A 24,691-nucleotide genomic window follows, 5' to 3' on the forward strand; every position below is an offset into this window, starting at 1 on the left:
CACGGATTATTATTCCCGATTTGAGTTTAATTACTTTATTATACACGTACAAAATAATTTGCTTCCTCGTTCCTAACCGCTAGGATATGGAACACCCTTCCGGCATTTTTCCCCTCCACTTTTAATATGAGTAGTGAGTACCTTCAATTATCATCGTTATACCTATTTTTTTTTATTTTTTTTTTGTAACTTTGTTGTCGTAAATGTTGTGTTCACTTGTAAATAGCGACAACATTTAGAAAATAAGTTTAGATTATGTACTATTTTTAATGTTTAATGTAAGTAGCTGTAAGTTAACCTAATTAATAAAAAAAAAAAAAGTCAAGAGTGAATAGGCAACTTCTAGGCAAGCGCGCTCCATCTTAGGCTGCATCATCACTTACTAGCAGGTATGATTGCAGCCAAGCGCTAGTCTATAAATAAATAAATAAAAATATCAAAATTCTTATATCATCATCATTATCAACCAATAGACGTCCACTGTTGGACAGAAGATACAAAATGCACGAGACTAAGAGGAATAGCACTACAAATATGACTAAAATGCGCTAGCATTTCAGACTATGTAACGTATCTATTTACCTCTTTTTTTACATAATCACTACCCATAATATGAATGTGAAAGTGTGTTTGTTTGTTGGTTGGCGGCATGTAAGCCCTCCGTCGCGGCTCGGTAGCTGCATTATCCTGTCATAGCATTCATAGCGATCCCAATAGTCATAGAGCAGTCAAAGCGCAGATGCGACACACTCTACTTACACTCGCTCCCTGTACCTATAGCGGCATGTAAGCCCTCCGTCAATGTAGGACTTTGTGCCGCCCGAATCCAGCGGCTCCATGTTATCCATCCACTTAGTAGAGGGGTCTTCCAACGCTGCACTTTACAGAGCGAGGTCGCCATTCCAACACCTTCAGACCCCAACGTTTTTCGAACTATGTGCCTTACCAATTACCACTTCACTTTTCAGATTCAGATTCAGATTTATTTATTTGCTTTCATGTACATTTACATTAATTGATGGTGGGTGCTTAAAGCTAAAAGCTAAATACATGAGACCCTGTCAGGGCATGGCAAAGACAATTTTAGGTACAGTAAAATGGTTAATATTAAAGATACAATAAGAATAGGATTAAAATTATTAAAATTATCATTACTAGATATTAAATATTATTCATTTGCATTCTTATATATTATCATATTATGAGAATGTCGACTAGAATGTATTATAAAGCAAGATTAGTACAAAATAAAGATAAGGTCAAAGCATAGTAGTATTAAATAATTGCTGTCATGGTCTGATTAAGTCTCTGTCAATAGAATAAAATATTTAAAATAGTTACTGTAAGAATTTAATTTAGTTATGTTGCAATTATTTAATCTTACAAGGTCTTATAGTTAAATGTCAATATCAGATGTCATTTACAGGTGCATCACGCTATTGAGGTTTATGCAGTTAGAAATTCTTGGACACTTTCGCAACCCGTTGAGCAATATCGGTTACTCTGGTTCTCCGATTTTCTGATTTCTGATTTGACCACGTAGAGAAACTCCAAGCGTAGCCCTCTCCATCACCCGTTGAGTGTCTGAGCTTTCTTATGAGGACCATAGTTAGCGACCATGTCTCGGATCCATATAATATCATCACTAGCTATACGCACTGTCGGAATCTTGTTCCAATACTTCACCTGCTGAGTGTTTCATCGTTAAATACCTACTTATTTTAAAATCAATAAGTATATAAAGTTTTTAAGACATAAAATGTCTAGGGACCTCATGAGAAATCTCATGAGGTCCCTAGCGACCATGTCTCGGATCCATATATAGTCACTTACAACACGCACTGGTCTTCAAGTTCTGAGGAATTTCGGGAGGCACTTCGAAGTTTCTCCGCTCTAAACTAGAGATCCAGTTGAAGTCACCTCCAAATCAAATTAAGGCCATATTTTTTTAATGTAGGACAACTAATAATCTCAGCTCCGTCTGTGACTCTACCACCGGCTCGGAATAAAGATTCCACTGAGAAGAGCCGGCAAGAAACTCAGACGAACACAAGTCATAAAAAGTTGCACTATAATGAAGTTCATAAAGTTGGACTTTATCCGTCTGTTCGTCTGTCTAGTCTGTGAGCTGGATATAATTGTGACCGATTCGGTAAATAGATTCTACTGAAAAGAGCCGGCAAGAAACTCTACAATTTCAAGTCACCTTGCCTGTCTGTTCGTCCGTGTAGTCTGTGAGCTGGTATAATTATGACCGACGTCTGGTCGGGACGGATCAATTTGATCTGCGGGGCGAGAAGCTGATCGCATTGAGAGGGAGCGGAGGGGGGGGGGGGGAGGGGGGGGGAAGGGGAGGGAACTCGCGGAGATAGAAAACTAATCGTTCGCGAGGAGAGAGCCGGTGAGATGTTACAGATCAACCCTTTTTGACGACCTCCCTAGTGTAGTGGTAAGCGCTATGGTCTTATTAGTGGGAGGTCCTGGGTTCGGTTCCCGGCAGGAGTTTAGAATCTGTGGGAATGTGTGGGTGGTGGGAGGCTTCGGTCGCGGCTAGTTTCCACCCTACATGCAAGGCCGTGTCGCCAAGCGATTTAGAGTTGCCGTACTACCGTAGAAAATTAATCGTTCGCTAGAGAAGAGACGCTGAGATGTTACAGATCAACCCTTCTAAAGTTCTAACCCGTAGATCAACCAATTCAGTACACCCAAATTTTTAATTCGGCCCATCCGTTTAACCGATTTTGAATTTAGTGCGGAGATAGTTTATATCCTGGGAAAGGACAAGGCTATTTTTGTCGCGGAAAATCAAAGCGTCTCCCAGGATTTTTAAAAATCTCACCGAAATATAGAAACAGATCACATCTCGGAAACGAATAAAAGTTACTTTTTATCTTGATAAATCAAATATTTAAAAAAAAAACACAAACTTGCGCGGACGAAATTGAGGACACTATCTAATGTCACCGATTTGTATTTTATTAACCCCCGACCCAAAAAGGGGGGTGTTATAAGTTTGACATGCGTATCCGTCTGTGGCATCGTAGCTCCTAAACGAATAAACCGATTTTAATTTAGTTTTTTTTTTGTTTGAAAGGTGGCTTGATCGAGAGTGTTCTTAGCTATCATTCAAGAAAGTCGGTTCAGCCGTTTAAAAGTTATCAGCTCTTTTCTAGTTACTGTAACCTTCACTAGTCCGGGGTGTTATTTTTTAATTTACACTTGTACTAGTATTCTGGTTGTATAGATACTAGATAGTTTATTGTTTTGTGTTTAATATGTGTTGGAAGGTGTTGGATCGACCAATAAACCTCTCTCTAGAGACTAGATTTTTCCAATTCCCATGGGATAGGGAAAAATAAGATTTATATTTTCGTCGGGCGAAACCGCGCGCGGTCACTAGTATGGTGATGTATTAAGTATGCTTGTTCTTCCTACTCGTGGGCTCGGAATGCCGAGCGCGGAGGCACGCCGGCGGCACGCCAGCGCTTATTAAATAACCCGCGATCCTGCGCGCCGCGTGCCGGGCGACCAGGCTCACCAGCTCGCCGGGATAGCTAGCTCACCCGAAGCTCTGAACATCCTTTCTTACAGGAGGTCCACGTAATTTTTAGGGTTCCGTACCTTAAAAATTACGTGGACCTCCTTCCATAGGGTTAAGAGGTTAAAGACACGGTTGGATATAATTACTGAGCGCTAATTCGCCAACAAACTGATATACAATTTGGCGAGACATATTTTATAAGGATTTTTTTTTGTGTCTGCAAATTAATAAATTTAAAAAAAAAAAAAACAAAATCCTTAAAGGATCACTTTGTTGTCTATCGCCCGTCTGTCCGTCGTGTCTGTCAAGAAATAGGGTACCTACATCCCGTTGACCTAGAATCACGAAATTTGGTAGGTAGGTGGGTCTTATAGCACCAGTAAAGGAATAAAACTGAAAACCGCGAACTAAGTGTATACATCACAAAAAATGTTCACGAAAAAATTAATTCACATAATATAGATGGCGCTGTTGTCATTAACTTTCTGTGTTGCACATAAAAACATTAAAATATCATGTACGAAACTCTTCATATCCGAGTCCGACTTGCACTTGACCAGTTTTTCAGTTTTTATTCATCTACAAGTTAGCTCTTGACTGCAATTTCATCTGGTGGTAAATAATGATACAATCTACAAGTGTAAATTAAAAATTTATAACACCCCCGACATGTGAAGATTACAGCAACTAGAAAAGAGCTGATAACTTTCAAACGGCTGAACACTCTCGATCAAGCTACCTTTCAAACAAAAAAACTAAATTAAAATCGGTTCATTAGTTTAGGAGCTACGATGCCACAGACGATACACGCGTCAAACTTATAACACCCTTCTTTTTGGGTCGGGGGTTAATTATAATCCTCCCTCCCCGCCCCGATAAGGGGTACTATCATACCGAAACGCTAAATCACTAAACGCACAATTTCACGCAGGGCGATAACTTTGGGGCGCCAGCCAGGTAACCTCCCAGTGTGCCTGGATGCTGCTGGTCCCTTTTGGATGCGTCCGAGGGGAAGAGCAGTGTTCGGGCCGGTGCGCCCCGGTAACATGGCTAATAATTTCTCTTCGAAGATATTGTTGGCTATGGCTAATGACCTGGCAGGGAGGGAGGTTTCTCTGCGTGTCCCTCTGACTAGCAGAGGGCACAGTGGACGAAGCGTAGGATGGGACTCGGGCGACGTGCGCGTCTCAGGGTCGGGGGACGCACTTCGTTGGTGCGTCCCGGAGGTGCGGTGGTGGGGACCGAGCAGGTCCCCGGTGGAGGGTCTGCCTCGGCAGACGTCGCTGGCTGGGTCGCGGTTGTTTGCTTCGGCCGTTCCCGTGACCCAGTCGCCAGGCGACGCGCAGTAGCGCCGCTGGGGTTTAGTGGGTATTCCGGTCGCCTCTCGGCCGGCGAGTCCCACATACCCTTCCTCAGCTGGCTGGCTGCCTCACGGCTGGCTGGCTAGCTTCTGGGTTGGATGCGTAAATGCATTCCCCAGCGTCAACAAAAAAAAAAAGGGCGATAACTTTCCCTGCGTTGTTTCTGAAAAACAATGGTTTTGTTGCGACTTTCTTATGGTAGTAGGCTCAAAAGGCTCCGAGATCAATTTCAAAATTAATCTAGCTCAAAATTTAATCTGAGACCTCCCAGGGAAATCTTAAGATCCTTTTTTAATTACCGTCATTAAATTAAATTATTTTGAATCTTACAATGTGTTATGGAATGTCCCAATTTTTCCTTAAATTACAGTCAATCTACAATTCGAATAAATATATTTTTACAACTACCAAATGAATTTTAACTTTATTACAAGTGCTGTAAAGCCCAATTTTCAATGTGTAATTTTTCTTACAGATCCTTTTGAAAATTGTTCGATATCAATTATACGACCTAATAGCCATATGAATAGAGTTTATTATTCAGTGTATTTTTTTACCAATTCTTAAGTATTAAGTTATATGAGCTGTTTTAAGTTATTCTAAACTCTATTTTATTAGAATAAGATTGGTTTTTGTGTGTTTATTGTATTCCAGTTCAAACGTGGTATAATTCTGTGATAGAATGAAGACGTTTAGAATATAATGGGGTTAGAGAGGAAAGGAATTATTTTATCTTCATTTCTAAGTAATATCCTGACTCATCTCTCAGAGAGTAAGAGTTGTGACTCCAACCATTTAAAAAAAAAGCGAGAAAATGAGTAGGCGGATCACCTAATGTTAAGTGATTACCGCCGCCCATGAACTTTCTTTCTTGGGAAAATATGTATAACTAGCCGATGCCCGCGACTTCGCCCGCGTGGATTTAGGTTTTTCGAAATCCCGTGGGAACTCTTTGATTTTCCGGGATAAAAAGTAGCCTATGTGCTAATCCAGGATATTATCTATCTCGATTCCAAATTTCAGCCAAATCCGTCTAGTAGTTTTTGCGTGAAGGAGTAACAAACATACACACACACACACACACACACACATACATACAAACTTTCTTCTTTATAATATTAGTGTGATCAACTCGCACGAAACGTTTTTGCTCAACATTTCTGATACGAACCGCTAAGCTTTGGAATGCCTTACCGGCTGTTTCCTATCAAGCATGTAACTTAAAAACTTTCCAGGCAAGAGTGAATAGACATCTTCTAGGCAAGTTTCATCCTACACCTCTATTATGCACTAGACGATGCCCGCGACTTCGTCCGCGCGGATTAAGGTTTTTAAAAATCCCGTGGGAACTCTGCTTTTCCAGGATAAAAAGTTGCTTAAATGTCAATTTCCGGGGCGCGAGCTACCTCTGTACCTCATATAAATCAGATAAACGAATAGGACTTTAAGAACCGAACGCCCATGAACTTTCTTTCTTGGGAAAATATGTATAACTAGCCGATGCCCGCGACTTCGCCCGTGTGGATTTAGGTTTTTTGAAATCCCGTGGGACTTCTTTGATTTTCCGGGATAAAAAGTAGCCTATGTGCTAATCCAGGATATTATCTATCTCCATTCTGAATTTCAGCCAAATCCGTCCAGTAGTTTTTGCGTGAAGGAGTAACAAACATACACACACACACACACAAACACACACACACATACAAACTTTCGCCTTTATAATATTAGTGTGATAGTATGGATGTTGATTGTCACCCAACTCAAGTCTATCTTACAATTAAAAAAAAAGTAATGCGGGGGGCTTCCAGAAACCTTCCGCATATTAAAGAATACGAATTACTCTTAGATTTCCTGCCGTTCAGGAGGTCGGGGCTCGATTCCCGGCACTTATAACTAACTTTTCAGAGTTAGGTGTATGAGTTTTAAGCAATTAAATAAGGAAAACATCGTGAGGAAACCTGCATGCCTGAGAGTCCTCCATAATGCTCTCAAGAGTGTGTGAAGTTTGCCAATCCGCACTTGGCCAGCGTGGTAGACCATGGCCAAAACATTATCAGTCTGAGAGACTCCTTCCACCAGATTCTTTTTTCCACGCACATGCAAGCTGGAGAATCAAATCCCATCGGCGGTGTTCCCACTAGATTACAACATGGGGTTATTCAAGGGGCGGACCGACTAATTCATGTATGCATAATGTTCTCAAAGGCGTGAAGTTTGGCAATTTGTACTGGGCGAGCTTGGCGGGCTATGACTTAAACGCTTCTGATTCTGAGGCTCAGTTTTGGGCTAATGATGGGTTGGTCATGGTGATGATACGATTATAGGTATATACCTACGAGACAATCAGAGTCGAACTTTAACCTTTTTCTGGTCTATCTTCCGTTCTAGGTATTGCACGCCATTGGATGGCAAATGTTATAATAGTATATGAATAATTGTACTAGGTATTGTTAACCTGCATTTAAAAATAAATGATTGATTGATTGATTGATATATTTTTTTAAAGATTATTAGCCATGACTAGATAGAGCATTAACTAAGGAGTAACATAGTTTACTTTTTTAACCGACTTAAAAAATTCAGTTGTGTTTTTCTACCTATGCACTGATATCTCCGAGATTTCTGAACCATTTTGCATAATTTTTTTAATCGATAGAGGAACTTTCGATATTTTTCCATATAAATTTGGATTCCAACTCCTTAATCCGGATGCTGCAGGGGATCTGACCAATCCACGCTCGCGAAGCTGCGGGCATCATCTAGTCTTATAACACCTACATCGATCGAGGAGCAGCGCGCGTCGTGACGTTTGCATTATTTGACCAATTTGCGCCTAAGTTCACTTCACAAACTTACCAACTTCACTTATTATTAGTAACTAGCCTTATCTTGTGGCTTTGTCGGCGTACGGACTAAGGATTTAACCGATTGGCAAAAAAGGAGTGTAATGTTGTTTTAGGCCTGACTTAGCATGAATCAGGTTTAATTATTATTATTTTAATAAATGGTAAATAGGTAAATGACACTTATAAGTGTTTTTTTTTCTTTAAATCTAGCTTTACTCTGATTAGCCAATGTCAAGTTTGTGATATTTTCAAGAATAGAATAGAATAGAATAGATTTTTATTCAAATAAACTTTTACAAGTGCTTTTGAATCGTCAAATAATTTACCACTGGTTCGGAATGCCGTTCCTACCGAGAAGAACCAGCAAGAAACTCGGCGGTTGCTCTTTTCAATTGTGCAATTTACAATAATATTCAAGTTATTCCTTATATAAGTGTTGTAAGTCGTAAGTTAATCATGTAAGCTACTCGCGTAAGTGAAACTTACTAAAACTCAAGTTCAACCGCACGAACTATACTGCGTAGCTTCTTGCGTCCGTAGCACAAGCTTTTTTTCTCGTAGCTCAAACTGTAGCTTGTACTCGTAGCTCTACAGGAAACGCGTAGCACGCTTCTACGGCGATAACTAATTGCTACGGAATATGAGTATTTTTAAAAAAATTTTGGTCATGTTCATCATGAACCCATTGCCGGCCACTACTGAGCACGGGACTCTTCTCAGAATGAGAAGGGTTCAGGCCATAGTCTGCCACGCTTTGGCCCAGTGCGGATTGGCAGACTTCATGAACATTATGGAGAATTCTTAGGTATGAAAGTTTCGTCACGATGTTTTCCTTCACCATTGAAGCAAGTGATATATTGTAATTGCCTAGAATGCACATAACTCGGTGTTTCCACTAGATTACAACATGGGTTATTCAAGGGGCAGACCAACAAATTCCTGAAAGGCCGGCAACGCATCGGCGGTAACTCTGGTGCTGCAAATGTTCATAGGCGGCGGTAATCACTTAACATCAGGTGACCCACCTGCTTGTTAGCTCGCTATTTTATTTAAAAAACCGAAAAGTTAGAGATGCTTGCCCGGGATTGAACCTCGGACCTTCTCGAATAATAGGCCAGTGTATCTATCATCGCTCTTTACATATATATGTATAAGTAGGTGATCCCACGGGAGCGAAGCGGGGTAGATAGCTAGGCTAGGTACAATAGGAATCAGTAGATATAGAATAGATATAGTAGTGATATCTGCAGATTAGCGGAGTGCCGACCGCTGTGACGCGGACAAGAACGAGGAAGCCGTGGAGCGGGCACGGAGTCGAAGTTATCTTACTACGCATTACTTGAGTACGGTCTACCCACCAAGATACTTAGGTACTCAAACAATCCAAAGCTTCATCTACTCATTTTATTTATTTAAACAGCTTTATTGTTAACAAAATCACAAAGAGTAAAAATACAGGATACACTTTAAAAAAGGCGACCTTATCACTAAAGTGATTTCTTTGCTATAATCCGCTAAAAAGGCAAATCTGTATGGTACAACATGCAGTATGCGACGTGTACCGCTCGCTCTCCCACAGCTAAGCATACAGGAAAAGTCAGCTACCACGCAAGCCCCAAGTACTACCACGCGACACTACTATAACTTTTAAAATATATACAATTTTAATATGACGGAGAGATAAATCGATATATGGCTTAGTTATAGATGTAGAACAACAAATCCATATCCATACTAATATTATAAATGCGAAAGTGTGTCTGTCTGTCTGCTTCGTTTTCACGGCCCAACCGCTGAACCGATTTTAATGAAATTTGGTACAGACATAGGATACATCCCGAGGAAGGACATAGGCTACTTTATGTCCCGGTAAATCAAAGAGTTCCTACGGGATTTAAAAAAACCAAAATCCACGTGAGCGAAGCCGCGGGCATCCTCTAGCAATAGAATAATGAAGAAAGGTGGGAATATGAATGTAGTAATACAATCACGACTCCACGCCTAACTTCGTCACGTCCCGGGCCCTAAGGGTCGCTTTGAGTGCTAGAGCGAGAGCTGCGCCGGTCAGCGCGCGCGAGCGGGACAGACGACCAGGAAGATTAGATATTTGATATGCGATTGATAGCTTAATGAGTGCGAGATGTTTGTGTTCTCATCTCGGCTTCTGATGGGATGCTGTGGCCTACTTACGAATTAACCACGTACATACATCATCGTTAACCCATTGTTGGCTCACTACTGAGTACGAGGTTTTTATATTAAAACTAGCTGATACCCGCGACTTCGTTTGCGTGGATGTAGGTTTTTTAAAATTCCCGTGGGATTTTCCGGGATAAAAAGTAGCTTATGTGCTAATCCAGGTTATAATCTATCTCCATTCTAAATTTCAGCCCAATCCGACCAGTAGTTTTTGCGTGAAGGAGTAACAAACATACACACACACACATACAAACTTTCGCCTTTATAATATTAGTGTGATATCGAGCCAATATAGGCGGGTCACCTGATGTTAAGTGATTACCGCCGCCCATGAACATTTGCAGCACCAGAGGTACCGATGCGTTGCCAGCCATTCAGGAATTTGTTGGTCCGTTAAATAACCCCATGTTGTAATCCAGTGGGAACACCGCCGATGGGATTTGATTCTACAGTTCGCATGTGCGTGGAAAAAAGGATCTGGAAGAAGGAGTGTTTCTCAGACTGGTAATGTTTTGGTCATCGTCTACCACGCTGGCCAAGTGTGGGTTGGCAGGCTTCACACACCTTTGAGAACATGGAGAACTCTCAGGTATGCAGGTTTCCTCACGATGTTTTCCTTCACCGTTAAAGCAAGTAATGTAGCCTAGAGCCTCGATAGCTCAACGGTTGAGGAGCGGACTGAATTCCGAAAGGTCGGCGGTTCAAACCCCACCCGTTGCGCTATTGTCGTACCCACTCCTGGCACAAGCTTAACGCTTAATTGGAGGGGAAAAGGGAGTATTAGTCATGATTAGCGTGGCTAATATTCTTTAAAAAAAAAAATGTTTTAACTGCGTAAAACACACATAGTATCGAAAGTTAGAGGTGCTCGGGATCAAATCCAGGACTCTAATGATAGGAGTAACCGAAAGTAGACTAAGCAGTTATTTGTAGTTAATGACTGTGCATTATGTAACCATAACATATAACAAGAAATACATATAAATTGATTTTATAAAACTTTTATTTTCTTTTACAACATAATAACAACTCTCGTAGTCATAGAAGCCAAATTACACTTTTAAGTAAATCTGTGGTATTAGGTATATCTTCACAACATAATATGCAGATAATTTGTATCTTAGTATCCATATCAGCTACTCAGGATTCTGTCAATCTTGAAATAGTAACTTAGTAGTAACTTAGTAGAATTCAGGTGGTATTTGAAGCATCAGCGTCGCATCTCCTATAAAAAAAAGTAGGCAAGTTGACCTTCTCAAGAATAGAATAGAATAGAATAGAATAGATTTTTATTCAAATAAACTTTTACAAGTGCTTTTGAATCGTCAAATAATTTACCACTGGTTCGGAATGCTGTTCCTACCGAGAAGAACCAGCAAGAAACTCGGCGGTTGCTCTATTCAATTGTTCAATTTACAATAATATTCTATACTATACATTATACAAGCAATTGCAGACCCGCGCATTGCTGGAGCGAGTCTAAACTAAAAGAGTATTTTATTACAGTCGCGAGGTTTTCCTTTTTACATTACTAAGATAAAGATGCGAATACTCTAAAATCTAGATCAGTACCGTATCAGTATATCTGAGCAAAGCCACGTGCAGAGCTAGTCAAACACACACAGCGCTGAGGCGTCCCCCGTCGCAGTGAGAGGGCGAATTGTGGATATGAATGTACAATTATACATACTGTCCGTCTTTATGTAGCTCGAGAATATTCTACAGAACTGGATAGAAGACTTTTTAAATTATAAACCGGTTCGCGTGGATTTAGGTTTTCGAAAATCATGGGAACTCTTTGATTTTCCGGGAGAAAAGTTGCCTATGTCAATTTCCGGGATGCAAGCTACCTTTGTACAAAATTTCATATAGATCGGTTAAACGGATGGGCCTTTAAGAATCCCGTGGGAACTCTTTGATTTTCCGGGATAAAAAGAAGTGTCCTTTCCCAGGATGAAAGCTAGCTTCGTGCGTACCCAACGAAATCGGTTAAACTGTTGGACCGTCAAAAGGTAGTAGACAGACAGACAGACATTCGCCTTTATAATATTTAAAAAAGTATGGATTATAAATATTAAAAAAAAACTTTTATTTTGAAAACTACTAGTTCAGAATGTACCTACGCATTATGAGAAGAACCAGCAAGAAACTCAGCGGTTGCTCTTTTCAAAGATTTGAATTCCAATATTTTTATGCCATGTATAAAAGTTATTTCAGAGGTCCCGCGCATTGCTGGAGCGAGCTGCAGGTCAAATCCACGCTCTTTCATCATTTACATAAACTCCGATATGCTTTTCTCAGGAGCATAATTTTAATAGATTTTTTAAACTTGTGTTTAAAAAATCTTGTGTCTAAATAACGCAAGTCCAAAATTGATTGTAGAATTTTGAAATGACTTCTTGACCTTCCTGAGGCGGAGCGAATGTAAGTGATGATGCAGTCTAAGATAGAAGCGGGGTAACTTGCAAGGGGTGCTTATATGGCACTTTGTAATAAACCCATACCTACCTCTAATCAGTTTCTAAATTTTTACACGGCGTTGTACCGAAACACGGAAGCTGGTAACTAGCCACGACCGAAGCCTGCCACCAGACCAGAGCACAGACGATAAATAGGTACCAGGGGAAAAATCCAACTTCTAATCCTTCAGGCAAATCCACAGGTCCAAGTTAGTATAGATCATAAAACGCGTAGAATTGTACTTAGCGACGAGTGAGAGGCAGATACAGATTTCTGCAGAAGGGAAAGGGATGGTGATATAAATTAAGGACCTCTCGTGATGACCTGAAAACAGAAGGTGGCACATGAGTTATGGTGTTATTATATTTATATTAGTTTATACAATACAATTTAACTGTGTAAAAACACACTTGCTAAGTCGAGGCTATTATTGAGCAACCGGCTGAGCTTTCAACGGTCCACAAAATGTACTCGCGTATTATTTTTGATAGGTACTATAACTTTTTATGATTTGAAAGGAGCAATTTTTGAGTTTCTTGCCAGCTCCTCTCAGTAAAATCTGCTTTCCAAACCGCTGGTAAAGGCAGAGACGTAGCATACGAGACACTAGTTGTCGCGAAATGAAGTTATGTCATGATTTAGATTTTAGTAGTTTTGAAAATGAGTCGTAGTAATTAAACACCGCAATAAAAATCTTCTTAGCCTCAAAACAGCTGTTCTGTTTGGCAACAATTTTAAATATAGAAGGAATGCTGACGTATTCGTGTTCCTTCGGAATCAAAACATTTTAGTTACTGTAGAATCATCTATAAACATTTAGATCAGCATTCTATAGAAATCTTGGAAAAATCGGTGCATAGTAATTTCATTAAAACATTTCCATATTCGTCCTTTCAAAAACGAATTCTCACGTACATCCTTCTTCTCACCGCACGTCATCCTTCACGCCGCACTTTCAGCGGGAACTTTATCGAGAACCTGTAGCTTTCATTACACGTGCCAACGCAAAACCAACGCTATTTGTATAGTTATAAAGCTGAAATTGGTTTGCACAAGCGTATATTAAAGACCATGTAACACATTTAATAGAAATTGAACTTTATACTGGTTAAGATACGGTTGTGATTTCCTTGCACTATTACATGCCAAAGCACATCAAGCAGTTGAAGGGAAGTTAAACTGTAGTATATAGAGCATAGAGTTTAATTTCCTCTGCGGTACATAATTGTATGATAAGCAATGACCAGTTACATAGAGCTACCTCGCCCCCTTGGACTGCGTGTTAAGTGTTCTATAAAGGGGCTTACAGGGTATATATCAGGGGTCATTCTGGCTGGTCACTTCCTGAAGTCAGATTCTGTATTTAAGACAAAGTCAGTCGGTCCTCGGCCGCCGTGACGGAGGGACATAGATGCTGACAGTTTTGGTTGATTTTAATTATAATTATATTTTAATTTTTTTATTTCTGACCAAGATGGGCGACTGCGCACTGGTTATTTAGGGTGAGTATGACTTACCTATTAATATTTATGATTTTCAATAAAAAATAACCACATAGAAGCAGCATCAGATTTTTTATGAGGACTACAAAATTGTGAATTTTTTGATAAACTTTCCAAATGTATACGATTTTGATGGCAATATTTTGAACTTATTTAGCATTTAAGATTCATCAAAATCGGTTCCGTAGTTTTTGAGAAATAAGCAAATGAAAGAACGAGAATGTACGGACCTGTAAGAAAATAAATAATTCTCGTTTAAAATTCATCAAAATCGGTTCAGTAGTTTTTGAAATAACATGCAAATGCGAGAGAAAATCAAACATTTAGATTTTGGTAAAGGTAGTTTTATATTTCTGTTTTTTTGAAGATTTCCCATCGTTTTCAGTGTTTAAATTTTTTTGTTTTACTCAACTATACTTTTAACAAGATTTTTGAAGTTTTTGATTAATATAAAGTCGTCGTATGAATTTGCCATTTACCATGGCATTTAGTAAAAGTAAAAACCATCATCATCATCATTTCAACCCATCCGGCCCAGTACTGAGCACAGGCTCACTACGCTGCACTATCCAACTGCGAAATTGGTAGACTTCACGCACCTTTGGGAACATTATGGAGAACTCTCAGGCATGCAGGTTTCCTCACAATGTTTTCCTTCACCGTTAAAGCAAATGGTATGTAATTACTTAAAACGCACAGAATTCTGGAAAAATTAAAAGTGCATGACCGGCATGTGGCACCGGACCCTCCAATCAGAAGGCCAAGGTTTTAACCACTAGGCTATCATCGCAAAAAACCAAAATACCTGTGATAATGTTCATGATAAATGTAATTGCGTAGCGGCTTCTACGGCGTAGCGCGCGTCGCGTAGCAAGCTGACAAAACCTGTAGCTTCAGATTACCCGCGTCAAAATAAGTAAGCAGTTCGGGAAAATGTAAAAAAAAGTTTGTACCTTTGGCGATATCGCGTTACAAGTAAAAACGCCACGGCGATGCAAAAATTAAATCATTGCTCTAATTTATTTTTAAACAAAACTACATTAAAATACGTCAAAAAAATAAAATAAAAATTTTGAATTTAAAAGTTCATAAAAAAATATCTTCGTTTAAAAAAAAAGTCCACGGAATTTTGAAAAAAAAAAAAATTAAAATTTCATAACTTTTACATTTACTGAGATATTTTATCAATTCTTTCATATAAAAAAATTACACAGAATCCTGTGTCATTTTTTTAAATTTTGTGATGGAGAAATTGGTAGTGCGAGCTTACTCTAAGTAGAGTGCAAAAACTGTTTTAAAGTCTCTGTGGTTTTAAGTATTCAAAGTATAGGGGCGGTGCGCGGCGGCGGCGGTGCCGGTGGCGGCTATAGCGGCTGTAGCGTCCTAAGTGGCTATTAATCGCGAGAGAGGCCAATTTGCGGCGCTTAGAGGAGTCTAATCGTAGACCGCCCCGGACAAATGTAGTTTGGCTCTCCTTTGAAAATTAACTAATTAAAGTTTATGAAATTCAGACACATTCTACAAACAAATATCGTGTCTGTGGTATTCCAGATTTCTCTAAAATATGTAGTTTTAAAGTTACATGAACTATAAGATTTGTATTTTTCGCACTGAAAAGCACAGTGTTGGTAGACACCCAGAGTTACTGGACAGATGATATCAAACAAGTTGCAAGAAGCCGCTGGATTCAGGCGGTGCAACACTGTAGTGTGTGGAAGCCCCTACAAGAGCAAGATGGACGTCTGTCAGTCGACGATGATGATGATAAAGACGGTTATATGGCAAAGCACAGACACATATTATTTTTTAAAATGTGTCTACAAAATTTCATAGAGTTTGGTTGCTTGGTGTTCAAGTGAAGCTAAACTACGTATGTAAGGAGCGAGCGACGGAGGGACCTCATTTCCTCCGCCGCGTCTTCCCTCGGGCCCCTCCTTCATGTCACACGGGGGAGTGCAATCGACTCCCTTAGCGTGAATGTTGTGATCATCTTTATTCCAAACTAGCTGATGCCCGCGACTTCGCCCGCGTGGTGGTTTTTCGAAATCCCGTGGGAACTCTTTGATTTTCCGGGATGAAAAGTAGCCTATGTGCTAATCCAGGATATTATCTACCTCCATGCCAAATTTCAGCCAAATCTGTCCAGTAACTTTTGCGTGACGGAGTAACAAACATACACACACACACACAAATTTTCGTCTTTATAATATTAGTGTGATAGAATCCCGAAAGTTGGAAAAGCGGTAAAGTTTTTAAGTCGAAGACAATAATTATCTCGGAATATTGTTTTTATTGGTTAAACCCTTTTTACACTTACCCATCGACAGGGGTTGGATCTAGCTTTTTGGAGTTAGGTGCGTTTTAAGCAATCAAATGTCACTTGTTTAACGGTGAAGGCAAACATCGTGAGGAAGCCTGCATGGCTGAGAGTTCTCCATGTTCTCAAAGGTGTGTGAAGTCTGCCAATCCGAACTTGGCCAGCGTGGTGGACAATGGTCAAATCCTTCTCATTCTGAGAGGAGACCCGTGCTCAGTAGTGAGCCGGCGAACGGTTGTTGTAGATGTTGACAAATTGTAATTTAATTTATTTATGGAAACATACATACTAAATTTTGAGAAATTGTATCCGAGTGAAACAGAGTGCGTCCTCTAATAGGTATCTATGTAACTAAGGGTCCAGAATAATAAGTACTAAGAATCGAAAGTTAAATAAAATCAAGAATTAATTTGAAAGCAAGCAAGACCTTGGGTTGTATTTGGGGAGGTTTTATAATATCGTTTAATTTAATTCTTGAGTTTCACTGGTTTTAATATTGGAGTTAATTGAATTGTTGAAGTCTACTAGAATAATAATAGAGTCAATGTAAGCCTAAGTTCGTTTTCAGCGAACAGCTCGACATCTTGACCTCAAGTTCAAGCGTTTTTGACGTTAAAACTTAGTTTAGCTTTTTTTTACCTTTTTAAATTTAAGATTGTTTCAAAATTCTTTATTAAAAAAAAATTGATTACACTGGTCATTTTTTTTTAATTTCTGCATCTAACTCTATACTAATATATATTATAAATGCGAAAGTGTGTCTGTCTGTTTCACGGCTCAACTAACAGTTTAACTTATGAAATCAGAGTTAGCTCACACCCTGGGGAAGGATTACTTTTCATCCTAGGAAATCAAAGAGTTCCCAACGGATTCTTAAAAGCCCATCCGTTTATATGAAAGGTACAGAGCTGGCTTGCGTCCCGGAAATTGCAACAGGCAGCTTTTCATCCCGGAACAGCAAAGAGTTCCCGCGGGATTTTTAAAAAGCCACAATCGCGGGCATCATCTAGTTGAACATAATTTTATTGATAAGGGCCATGTTTATTAAAAGTGTACCTACTGATCCTTTCACACGAACAGACTGACGGACAACAAAGTGATCATAATATAAGGCTTCCGTTTTTCCTTTTGAAGTACGGAACCCTAAAACCAGCGCCTAAGGGCCGGCGCACATACGGCGAAGCGCAGCGAAGCATTTTTCACAGTGTAAATACTATCGACATTGTCCTCATTGAAATAATATCTAAAATCAATTGAGTATCCGTGCGGATACTCGCGCAGTCCCACGCGTGCTCGCGCATCCTCTGATAGAAATTCGCGTAATGTGTCACGCGATTAGAAAACTTCGCGGGCACGCTCTGCGCTGCGCTCTGCTATATGTGCGCCGGCCCTTAAGGTGTGCGCACATTGACGTGTGGGTGGCGGTGGCGCAGGTCGCGGCGCAATGGGCGCGGCGTCGGGCGGCTGGCGCGCGCGCATCGCCGCGTGCCGCGAGTCGCGCAAGCTGGTGCTGGTGATCGTGGCCATCGCGCTGCTGCTCGACAACATGCTGCTCACCACCGTCGGTAAGTGCCCACCCCCTTCTAACCTGACCTTTAACTCAATAGGCATCATCTTCTAGGCAAGCGCGCTCCATCTTAGGCTGCATCATCACTTGCCAGGTCTGATTGCAGCCAAGCGCTAGTCTACAGGTGTAAGCAGAACGCTAGCAAACGCGAAGATAGGTGATAGTATTGATGATTACTGATAAGATGCCATAAAAAAATACGTTTTTTTTTAAATTGCTGTATTTTTGAACAGTTCGCAATATATTGCAAATAAAACATCTGGTAGATCTTAGAGGTCAACGAACGTCCCGTAAATAGGCCACTTGAAGTCGATGCCGCGTCGTAGGTTTGGCATTGACCCGAGTTTTGCACGCTACATTGTGGGTTTGACAAATGCTAAATCAAAACTACAAGATAAGGCAAATATGTAGTCATTTACATTGGATTGTGTTAAGGTAGTATAATAATAACGCGTTCTGGTTACACCTCGTGTAGATCTATGCATGGATTTGACTCGCTCCAGCAATGCGCGAGGCTGCAATTGCTTGTATAGTATGGCATATTATTGTAAATTGAACAATTGAAAAGAGCAACCGCCGAGTTTCTTGCTGGTTCTTCTCGGTAGGAACGGCATTCCGAACCAGTGGTAAATTATTATTTGACGATTTAAAAGCATTTGTAAAAATTTACTTGAATAAAAATCTATTCTATTATATTCTATGAAAGTTGGTATTCTACCGCTACTGGTAAAATTGGTTGGCAATACGTCTAGCATTCATTTTGGTCAGGTTACCGTGACGGCAGCCATTCGTTGAAAGCCGGGGCGAGCAGCTAGTTATTTCCACCTAGAGGCAGTATGAATAATGCATGGCATCAGCGGATTGCCGGCGCGGGGTCGACTCATTTACACAATGGAGCCCCTTCTCCGTGCGCACAGACGGACAGAGCATTCTTTGTTCAAACTGATTTATTTTATTATACGCGAAGAAAGTGCATTTCACCGACTTATCTTGGATAATTTTTATGCACTTAGTGTTCGTTTACTAGTAAGTTAGGGTCAATGCAAACAGACGGAGTGTAGGCTTTTTGATTCTCTTGATTCGTAAACTCAGTTTTCTGTGCTTTGACAGACGGTTAAAATTGGTATACTGTAAATAAAACACGGACGCGCAGCGCCGCGCCTCTGCCAAAGGTAATTAATGTTTGAGTTGTTATATCGCTCAGCATCTTATTGCAGAAGTTAGCTTTTGCACTCCGCAAACACTCGCGGCGAGACAACCTCTCTAAGGTCGAAATCTATAGAGTAGTATATACAGTTAAAACGAGACAGATTTATGCCGGCTGTATAGCGCTGTCTCGTTTTAACAGTGTCCTGTGTCTGAACAAAGTCAAAGTGCGGTCTATAGATCTCAGCCCGTCTTGTGAGCTACAAACTTAATAAATAAATATAAATAAATAAATAAATATTTTATTTACCAGATTGTGGGTACATAACAAGTTTACAATGAATCAGTATAGTCCCTACACAATCGACTGTCACCGACAGTGTGCAAATATTTAAGTTGAAGTTAAAATTAACATTTACAATCAATCTTAAAAACTTAACTTAACTTTAAAAACTTAAGTTACTAATTGTTTATAAGGTCAAACAGTACAATTTCAATTTTAAATTACGCAGTCAAATTATCCAATATTATAGATACATTAAAATAGTGGGGTTAACTAGTTATTTTTAGTATGTCATTGTCGTTAATATATTCTTTTATACTATAATAATTTTTCTGATTGAGCATGTCAAAAATTTCTCTCTTGAATTTTAAAAGCGGCAAATTTTTTTTACAGTCTGGAAGTCTGTTATACAAGGCAACAGCCATGCATGGCGAATTGTGTGAAAAGACAGCCAACCTTTGTGGTGGAGCCCAGAGTTTAAATTGTGGATATGGCCTGCCTCTCTTATTAGGATATTTTTCTTTTAATGTGGGAAATAGATTAGGGTTTTTCTTTACAAATAGCAGTGCTTCGTATATATAAAGACATGGTAACGGTAGAATTTTATTCTCCCTAAACAATGGTTTGCAGCTGTCCAAAGTTTCAGCTCGACATATTGATCGAACACAAGCTTTCTGTTTGATAAATGCTTTTGTAGCGTCTACAGAATTTCCCCATAGTAAAATACCGTATCGCAAAATCGACGATACATACCCATGGTATGCTAGTAGGGCAGTTCGTTTATTACTGACTTGCGAAAGCTTTTTCAAGACATACACGAATCTGTCAATTTTCTTACATAATTCTTCAATATGAACTTTCCAATTGAAAAACTTATCTAAAGTCAGTCCAAGAAATAAGGATGTATCAGATTTATCAATGTTATACGATTCATACATTACTGTTATATCTGCTGGATGAGAGTTAAGTGTTTGAAACTGTACATAGTGGGTTTTTTTCATATTAATGCTAAGATTGTTTTGATTTAGCCACTGTACAACAGATTTAAGTGCTTCATTTGTTTGTTTTTCAAGAGTTTGTTTGTCCTTTGTTTTAACTACAATTGTTGTATCATCTGCGTATAGAAAACATTTATGTGAGATTGTATTGGGGAGGTCATTTATGTACAAGAGGAACAGTAAAGGACCAAGTACGCTCCCCTGAGGTACTCCATATGGATTTTGGGTTTTAAATGATGAACGGTATGAGTTCATAATTTTCCCAGTAGGTTTAGAGACTTCTACACATTGTTCACGCTCGGAAAGGTAACTAGATATCCATTTTAGTGCTTGGCCTCGTATTCCATAGCTTTCTAGTTTATTAATTAGTATTTTGTGACTTATTAGGTCAAAAGCCTTGGTCATATCAAGAAAAATTGACACAACGTTATGGCCAGTGTTAAGACTTTCTAATACATACTTCGTTAAGGCAAAGCAAGCAAGAGTAGTACTACTTTGTTTTCGAAAACCGTATTGTTCCTCTTTTAAAATACTATTTGTTATTATAAATTTATAGATCTTATCAAACATAATTTTCTCAAACACTTTTGACAAAATAGGGATAAGCGTTATTGGGCGGTAGTTATTTAAGTCATCCTTATTATTCTTTTTATGTAAGGGCTTAACTATGGACTTTTTTAAATTATTGGGAAATACACCTTCTGTAAAGGACAAATTAATTATATGGCTTAGAGGTGGTGCTAAAAGTTTTGCGCAAGTTTTAATTATTTTAGTATTAAGCCCGTCATATCCCGTAGAGTTAGTATCTTTCAGCTGGATTATAGCTTTATACACATCCTGCGGGATGACTGGAGTGAGGAACAAAGAATGGCAGATATTTGTTACCTTGTTCATCGAAGGTCTTATTTCATTTTGAGCATCTGAGTTAGAGTTGCTTATACTAATAAAATATTTGTTAAACTCTTCAGCGATATGTAGAGAATCAGTCAAGGTTACATTTCCAGTTGTTTTTAGTTCCTTTATTTCATTACTCATATTTTTGGCGTGTAAATTTGAATTAATAACATCCCAGGATGCTTTGCATTTGTTTTTGGACTTTTCTATGTACTTAGTATTAGAAATGCTTTGAGATTTGGCTATACAAGATTTCAATATTTTTGAATATCTGTAATATTTTAGTTTATTTAAGCGTTTATTAGCTGCTGAAAGTCTATAACTCAAGTATAATTTCCTTTTAACTAAACACGATTTTTTCAATCCTTTAGAAATCCATTTATTTTTAATTTGTTTATTTAATAATTTCACTACTATGATTGGGAAACATAAATTGTAGAAAAGAATTACGTCATTATGAAACTTCTCAAAAGCTGTATTAGTACAAGTCTCTGTTAGTACGTCACTAAATGATAATGCAGAGATACATTCCATAAATTTCCTTTTATTATTTGCTGAAAAATCTCTCCGTTCTATGAAGACTCTTTCATTTTTGAGATTTATGGCGCTAGTGAGAGTTGGGAATGTAATTGTTTGCGCAGTTTCGTGGTCAGACAAAGCGAGATAATGTAACTCTGATTTTGCGTCTCTAATGTTACTGACTATAAGATCTATGCCCGACAACTTTCTAGTGGGTTTGGTAATATGATTTATTAAATTATAGCTAGTTAGTAGTGATAACAATTGTTCGGATACTTTATTTTTAGCCAGGATATTTACATTCCAATCTCCGCATAGAACCACTTTCTTTTTACTTTTAATAACCTTTAGCTTGCATAATAGCATTTCCAACTTCTCAAAAAAGATACTTATATTCGATGCCGGTGTTCGATAAATGCATAAGACGATTAAATTCAATGATTCTATTGACACACCACAATATTCAAAATGGTGTTCAATTGGTTCAACTTTTTTATAGAGGTTTGTAAGGGGGATGAAGTCTAGCCCTTTTTTCAAGATGATACAGGTGCCTCCACGCCTCTGATTCACTCGAGTGAACTGGGCAGCAACATTATAGTTTTTAATTATCAGGTTAAGCTCAGATCCCCTCTTAATAAAGGTCTCCGTCAGGCAAATAATATCAATATTGTCTATATGAGTATTGCTATTAAAATTTTGTAAGGTAAGTTCAAAGAATTCAATTTTATTTAATATGCCTGCAATGTTTTGATGAAAAATTGTTAAATTATAGTATGTATTAACGAAAAAACAAGGGCTTAGAATTGTGTGCCTCGTGTGATTCTGTAATTGTTTTTTTTGAAATATTTCGTTTAAAATAATAGGGAATAGTACCCTTTTTCTCTTTAATTCCTTTTTTAGCACTACTTTCTGTATGAATATTTTGTAATATAATTTTCTGTTTCTGAGCCTCAAAGTAGTATGGAATAGTTCCCTTTATATATATATTTTTTGACTTTATATTTTTGTTTATGTGTTTTTTAATATTATTTATGAATTTTTCTTTATACGTTATATAATCTATTTCAATATTTAATTTTTGACAAAGATATTTTACCCAACTTTGTCTACTATTCGTAGAACGGCAGTTATAATTGGGTTGTATGAATGTACAATTGCGATAATTTTTTACTAGTAATTCAATATTTTTGTTCAACAAACCACAGTTTAGGTATTGATTCTCATATACATTCACTACAAAAACTCTAGTATTTTTCAGGGTAAACAAAGCATTGCTAAGTGTAGAATATAATTTATAGGGGTTGGTGTCATTGGCCCCAATGCCTATAATTACAATATCTTCCTCAGAATAGTCTTTGCCGTAGTTTTCGCAGTCTAGTAAAATTTGTGATGAATCAGCATAAGGTTTTATTGAGCCATAAATTGAATAAATATTATTCCATGAATTCTGTCTACTCTCATGCATTTCACTTGACAAATTACATAGTTGCTGATCACCAATTATCAAAATACGGGGTTTTTGATTTGTTTCACATAAGTGAAATAATTCTAGTCTGTTAAATATTGTTTTCTCAGAAGTTTCTCTGTTAATCGCGTTGGAAGCGCTATTTTCTGATTGTAACAGTGATGTTTTCTCCCACATATTTCTATCCCGCGGTAAAGTGCCTGGGCTGGAGTTTTCTTTTTTTCCCAGCAGTATAGTGGTAGGTGTAGAGGTTTCTTTAGGTATGTGTTCAATGTGTGAGGGAGTTTCTTCTGATACCTGTACAATTTGGGTGGGAGGTGGACTTTTATTCTCTATATGTATTTAATTCTTATTAGCAGACACTGACAAATCAGTTTTCAGAGCTCCTGTCTTCTTACTTGTAAGTTTTTGATTAGTTGTAGATTTTGAAATTAATTCTTTCTTTTGTTGGCCAGTGCACGATTTATTGGTTTTCCTAGGTGTGGAGGACGAACTTGATGTTTGGAGAGGTTTACTTTTCATGCTAGTTTCCTGCAATGTCGGTTTAGTGTTCTTATTATTAGCCGTTTGTGAATTATTTGTAGTTAGCGTCAGAGTACTGTTATGATCAAGCACACAGGTCGTTTTTATTGGTGTTGTGTTTAGACTTGATGCTTCGTGTGCATTGTATTGTTTTTTGGTTTTTATAGATGAAGGTGTTATCGATTTCCTTCCATCCAGTGTGACTCTCTTGTAGTTCCTTATAATTTTTCGGCAATCTTCCAATTCGAATTTCAACTGGGTATTTTCATAATTAAGGTTTTCGATCTCCTGAAGCGCACTTTGTAGCTCCTCTGTTAAATCAGAGATTCTAATTTTAAGGTCATCAGTGTGACTGTCATCAATAGGAACGGAGGGCAAGCTAAGAACAGTGTTGTCAAAAATATCATCGATAGTAATGTCCTCCTTAGTTATGTCCATAAGCGACTTCACCTTCCTTGGCCTACGAAGTGTTACCCCGGAGTTATTCATACTGGATCTGATATTACGTAGAATATTATGTAAACAAAGAGTCGCAAGACTTACGGTGATAATGTGATAACCGTAATATAATATATAAAAATAAATTTATGTCACTGAGTACCTATTGAATTATAATATAATGATTTGGTTTGCTATCTGTAGGTACTTTTTCGCTAATTCGTTATTCGTCGCTTAGCGAATCACTTTAAATAACACTCCATAGTCTATACGTATTTTTTGCTTGGTAGGTATACTGTCACGCAGTTTTAAGATTACAAACAACAACAACATTTAACAGTCACTTGGTTTTTGTCATCATATGTCGTATTTCGTTGTTTTTTGCACTTAATCTTCGTTTATTTTATTCATTTGTCAATATGGTTACTTGGAATTATGTTAATTATGAATATTAAAGTAGATTTCATATTTATATGTCACTTTGAAATACTGAGTTCTATGTTGTCAACAGAAAGTTGTGATTGTTTTGATAGTATTGTTAGACACTTTCTTGCGTTATTTTCCACTAATATTTCACTCGTAAACTAAAGTTTCACTCGTAGTAATTGGTAAATAATGTTCATGTACTAAAAT

The 24,691-nt window shown here is 38.4% G+C and overlaps 1 protein-coding gene and 1 long non-coding RNA gene across 3 annotated transcripts in view; both read left to right on the forward strand.

Annotated features, from left to right (window-relative positions):
- Positions 1–2,431: 2,431 nt before the first annotated feature.
- On the forward strand, positions 2,432–12,476 carry LOC123878534. Its single transcript, XR_006798838.1, has 3 exons — positions 2,432–2,513; positions 10,726–10,730; positions 12,466–12,476. It is a non-coding gene; the product is annotated as an uncharacterized LOC123878534 (long non-coding RNA).
- Positions 12,477–13,753: 1,277 nt separating this feature from the next.
- Positions 13,754–24,691, forward strand: part of LOC123878514 (synaptic vesicular amine transporter) — a 31,957-nt gene continuing 21,019 nt past the window's right edge. The window contains exons 1-2 of one of the 2 annotated variants that reach the window (XM_045925724.1): positions 13,754–13,912; positions 17,662–17,791. In XM_045925724.1, the coding sequence (XP_045781680.1) occupies positions 17,671–17,791 (121 nt within the window). In that variant the 5' untranslated portion in view covers positions 13,754–13,912; positions 17,662–17,670. Of the gene's footprint in view, positions 13,913–17,659; positions 17,792–24,691 lie in introns of both variants that reach the window. The other variant, XM_045925725.1, reaches the window with a different exon arrangement.

This window comes from Maniola jurtina, chromosome 26 (genome assembly GCF_905333055.1).
Source record: "Maniola jurtina chromosome 26, ilManJurt1.1, whole genome shotgun sequence".
NCBI lineage: Eukaryota > Metazoa > Arthropoda > Insecta > Lepidoptera > Nymphalidae > Maniola > Maniola jurtina.